This window comes from Gavia stellata, chromosome 1 (genome assembly GCF_030936135.1).
Source record: "Gavia stellata isolate bGavSte3 chromosome 1, bGavSte3.hap2, whole genome shotgun sequence".
In the NCBI taxonomy this organism is placed as follows: domain Eukaryota; kingdom Metazoa; phylum Chordata; class Aves; order Gaviiformes; family Gaviidae; genus Gavia; species Gavia stellata.
The window spans coordinates 66,175,713-66,180,732 of NC_082594.1; the positions used below are offsets into that span (position 1 = coordinate 66,175,713).

At 68.2% G+C, this 5,020-nt stretch overlaps 1 protein-coding gene across 1 annotated transcript; it reads left to right on the plus strand.

Annotated features, from left to right (window-relative positions):
• The first annotated feature begins 3,611 nt into the window (after nucleotides 1–3,611).
• Nucleotides 3,612–4,733, plus strand: SOX1 (SRY-box transcription factor 1). The gene has a single exon (XM_059836337.1). It carries the CDS (start codon nucleotides 3,612–3,614, stop codon nucleotides 4,731–4,733), a length of 1,122 nt encoding a protein of 373 aa, XP_059692320.1.
• The last annotated feature ends 287 nt before the right edge of the window (nucleotides 4,734–5,020 follow it).

The following is a 5,020-nucleotide window of genomic DNA, read 5'->3' on the forward strand; positions in this document are numbered from 1 at the left end:
AGCCAGCAGACGGCGATCGCCGCCTGCTCCGGGGCGCCCGGTGCGGCCCCTCAGCCCCTGCCCCCTCCTCGCCCTCGGGGCCGAGCACGGCGGGGGCACAGCGGGCACAGCGCCGGCCGGGCCCGCGGCGGGGGACCCCCGCCCCGAGGGGGCGGCCCTCCCGCCGCAGCCGGTAGCGGGGGGAGGCGCCGCCCGCCGAGGCGCGTCCCGCAGCGCCGCGCGGACGCGGGGGGGAGCGGTGGCCGGGGGAGGCACTCGTCACGCTGGCCGGCCTGAGAGCGGGCCACGCCAGCACCTGCCCCCTCCGCGGGCCCGGGGGGGCGGCCAGGGCTGCTGCCAGACCTTTAGACCTCCCCGGTCCTGCTGCCGCTGCAGGATCTCCTCCCCGCTTCCCCTCTGGCTTCCCTGCGGCGTTCCCGCGCGCACACACCGCTCCCCACCTCCCCCCCGGCCCCCCCTATTCCCGCCACCACCCGACTCCTGGCTGTTTGCAACTCCGCTTTCCTCCGGGGGAAGCCCAAGGACCTCCGATCTCTGGGCGCAGCCCCCGCCTGCACCACCTCAGCCCCCGCAGACCGCTCCTGGCTGGTCGCCTCTGTCAAAGGGCACTCGCAGAAGTGCCTGACCTCGTCCCCGTCCCGCGCGTCGGGATCTGCACCACCCGTGCCGTGGAATAAAAGCCCCTGTCTGCCTCCCGAGCTGGTTTTTACACCCACACCCCGGGTCGGTATACATCCCCCGGCTGCCAGGTCGCGGGGTGCGCCTGGGGCAGAGGCAAGGGGGTTCACGCCAACAGCATCTTCTCGCCCTCCGCTCCTTGTCCGCGTTTATCCGCCCTAAAGGACCGCGATCGTGGCGGTTTGGCTGCTTTTAGGCGAGGGAAGAGGGTCTCGGCGTTTATTCGCGGGGGGGGAGGAGAGGAAGCCCCACACCGAGAGAAGCCCCGGGAGAGGGGCAGCCCCCGGGGGCTTGGGGACGAGCGGCTGCCCCCCGCAGCGGGGAAGGGCAGGGTCAGCCTCGGCCGCCGTTTCCCTGCATGTGAGGGGGAGGGAAGCGGGGTGTATCCCCGATTCCCAGGGATGAGCATCTGTTCCCACGGGGTCGGCCGGCTCGCAGGGTGCACGGGACTCGCCCCGCACCGATTCGTCCCATTTACTTGTCAGGAGGCCTTCGGGTACCTTTGTATCAGATTTCAGGAGGAAAACACCATTAGGGCTTTGGGTGTATAATGTGCCTTGCGAGCCATGTCATTCGTCTCGTGGTTTTTACTCCTAATAGCTTCGTTTCGCCATCCAAGTGGAAATGCGCCTTTCTGCAGTAACCCTCTCTCCCCTCCCCCGCCTCTCCTACCCCAACCAATTACATTTTTAATACATCATTTAGCAATCACAGCGGCCTGGCTTGGTTTGCCCCTGCAGATGTGGCAACCCAGCGGCTCGGGAAAACATCAGCCGGAGCAGCGCGGGCCCGAGCCCGCACCACCTCCGCCCCCCCGCTTTGCACCTTTAGGGCCGCGTGGAAGGGAACAGAGCCCCCCCCGAAAGCGTCCCCGCCAGCCCACCGAGCCAACAGCAACGCTCTGGCTGAGCTCGAAGGGCCCAGAGTAGGCCGAGGCTTCAGCCACGAGGAATGAAGAGAGAGGCGCTTTCCTCTCCTCGGCAAACCCAGATTACAGTGATGAGATCACTGTTTCATGACGAGTCGTTGGAAATGGGAAGGGGGAAAAAAAAAAAGAAAGTCTAATCCTGGCCCAGCGCCTACGGCTGGTGCTTTGTGCGCGGCGCGCGCCCCTCCTGCAGAAAACTTCTGGCGGTAATAACAGTAATTGGGGGAGCTGCGGCGTGATTCCGCCCCTTGGATGGCCACTAGGGTCAGGAAAATTAACACTCACGGCCCGGGAAAAGAGCAGGGATGCCGCGTGTCCCTTCCTCCACCCGGCGAAAGGCGATGGGGGCGGCGGTTTATGTGCGGGGCATTTGTGCGACGGAGCGGCAATTCCTGTGGCTGCAATTAAAGATTACAGCCTGGATTTCAGTGCCGACCGTTTTCTCCCCTCTATAAAATCACTATAATCTCTCTCACAGGACAGCCAGGGCACAAAGACGGTCTTTTAATATTTTCAAGGAAAATAAAGTCATATGCCTGTACTTACTTTATACAAATATAACATGTTTCCGTGTACCTTCATTAGTCTCAGATGCTTTTAACTCCGCTAGAACTAAGTGCATAACGACCGCGTCCACCCCCCGCCTTGCTCCCGGGCCTGGGCCTGGAAGCAGTTCTAAGGCTGGGGAGAGCCGTTTGCCCCCCCCGCCCGCCGAGGGGGCTGCGGGGAAAGCTCCAGAAGAGGTGAAGTCCTGGGGAAAAGCCGTGTTTAGGTGCCGCTCGCACCGGTGCGGCAGCGACGAGGGCTGCCCGGCCCGGGGCGGACGGCCTGGGGCGCCTCAGCCTCCCCAAACCCCGCTCTACGGCCGTCTAAGTTTCGGGCGCGCCCGGCGGGGACGGGGCAGCCCGCGGCGCAGGGCCTCCCTCCAGCGATGCCCGGCGGGCAGGGGGTGGCCGCTGTGTGTGCGTGTGTGTCCCGCCCGCGGGGCCGGAGCGCGGGGCGAGGCGGGGGTGGGGGCGCCGTCGGCGGCCGCGGGGCGGGGCGCGCCGTGACCCCGCCGCCCGCCCGCCCCCTCGGGCGCGGCGCGCCCCGCCGGACGTCACTGCTCCTGCTCAGCGCGCGCCATGCAAATCGCCGCCCGCCGGCGCGCCCCCATTGGCCGCCGCCAGGCGATTTAAGGCGGGCTCGGCGCGCCCTGTATGGCTGCAGCGCCGCTCGCCCGCGCGCCCGGCGGCTCCTCCTCTCCCGGCCCGTCCCGTCCCGTCCCGCCCGGGCCGCGGGAGGGAGACCACCGCCAGCAAATTACTGTGCCACCGCGCCCGGCTGCCGGGCTCGGCGCTTGTTTTGGTTGGGTTCCTTCCCCCACCCCCTCCCTCCCCCGATCCTCCTCCCGCTTCTTTTTTTTTTTTTCAGTTAACGTTTAAGTACTTTTTTTTTTTGCCTCCTTCTTGCGTGGCGGTGGGTTCTCCTCTCTCTTCTGCTCCGTTCACCTGCGATCAGCGGATGCAAGTCACACACGCTCCCTCCCTCTCTCCCTCCCTCCCTCCCTCCCTCTCTCTCTCCAAGTTAGCAAAGAACAAAAAAAAATAGCTCGGTTAAGGATAAGAGCGGGAGCGGAGGGGTGTGCGCGCGTGTGCCGGGGAGAGCCGGGAGCGGAGGACACCGCCGACGGCTCCGCACACTCCTCCCTCCGCGCCAAGTGAAGCAGCAAGTTTGCCGTGCACCTGTTTGAGCAGCTCGAATCCCCGTCGCCGCCGAGCCCCGCAAGTGATTTGCGAAAGGGAGAAAGTTTTTCGCCGGCGGGGTCGCCGATCGCTCTCCTCGCGGTTTGCTTCGCCGCCGCCGCCTCCTCCTCCTCCTCCTCCTCCTCCTCCTTTTTTTGCACGGCGGTCGCTACCTAGATACAAACGGGTTTCGCCTCGCTCGCTCCCCGTCCTCCCGGGCTCCTCTATGTTTGATTCTTTTTTCACGCCTGGCGCCGGTGGAAAATAAAAAAGCTACTTGAATGTACAGCATGATGATGGAGACGGACTTGCACTCCCCCGGCGGAGCCCAGGCCCCCACGAACCTCTCGGGGCAGACCGGAGCGGGAGGCGGCGGCGGCGGCGGCGGCGGCGGCGGGGGCAACAAAGCGAACCAGGACCGGGTCAAGAGACCCATGAACGCCTTCATGGTGTGGTCGCGGGGCCAGCGGCGGAAGATGGCCCAGGAGAACCCCAAAATGCACAACTCGGAGATCAGCAAGCGCCTGGGGGCCGAGTGGAAAGTCATGTCGGAGGCCGAGAAGAGACCGTTCATCGACGAGGCGAAGCGGCTGCGGGCGCTGCACATGAAGGAGCACCCGGATTATAAATACCGGCCCCGGCGGAAGACCAAGACGCTGCTCAAGAAGGACAAGTACTCGCTGGCCGGGGGGCTGCTGAGCGCCGGCTCGGCCGGGGGAGGCCCGGCCGGCGTCGGCGTGGGCATGGGCGTCGGCGTCAGCCCCGGCGGCGTCGGGCAGCGGCTGGAGAGCCCCGGCGGCACGGCCAGCGGCGGCTACGCGCACATGAACGGCTGGGCCAACGGCGCCTACCCGGGCTCGGTGGCGGCGGCGGCGGCGGCGGCGGCGATGATGCAGGAGGCGCAGCTCGCCTACAGCCAGCACCCGGGCAGCGGGGGGCACCCGCACCACCCGCACCCCCACCACCCGCACCACCCGCACAACCCGCAGCCCATGCACCGCTACGACATGGGCGCCCTGCAGTACAGCCCCATCTCCAACTCGCAGGGCTACATGAGCGCCTCGCCCTCGGGCTACGGCGCCCTGCCCTACGGCTCCCAGCCCCACCAGAACTCGGCGGCGGCGGCGGCAGCGGCGGCGGCGGCGGCGGCCGCCTCCTCGGGGGCGCTGGGCGCCTTGGGCTCGCTGGTGAAGTCGGAGCCCAGCGTGAGCCCGCCCGTCACCTCGCACTCGCGGGCCCCGTGCCCCGGGGACCTGCGGGAGATGATCAGCATGTACTTACCGGCCGGGGAAGGCGGCGATCCGGCGGCCGCCGCCGCCCAGAGCCGGCTCCACTCCCTGCCCCAGCACTACCAGAGCGCCAGCACGGGGGTGAACGGCACCGTCCCCTTGACGCACATCTGAGCCCCCCGCCGGCCGCCGGCACCGGCGCCGGGAGCGGCGGAGGCGGGCGCGGGCGCGGGCGCGGGCACCGGCTCCGGCTCCGGCCCCGGCCCCGGCCCCGGCCCCGGCCCCGGGCCGCCCCGCAGGACTGCGCGCCCCGCCGCCGCCACCGCACGCTCAGCCCCCGGCCGCCCGCCCGCGCCCCGGCCCCGCGCCGCTCCTGCCCCGCTCCCGCCTTCCCCCCTCTTATTTTTGCCTCTTGCTCCCCTTCCCTCCCGCCCTCCCCCGCCTCCCTTTTTTTTTCTTTT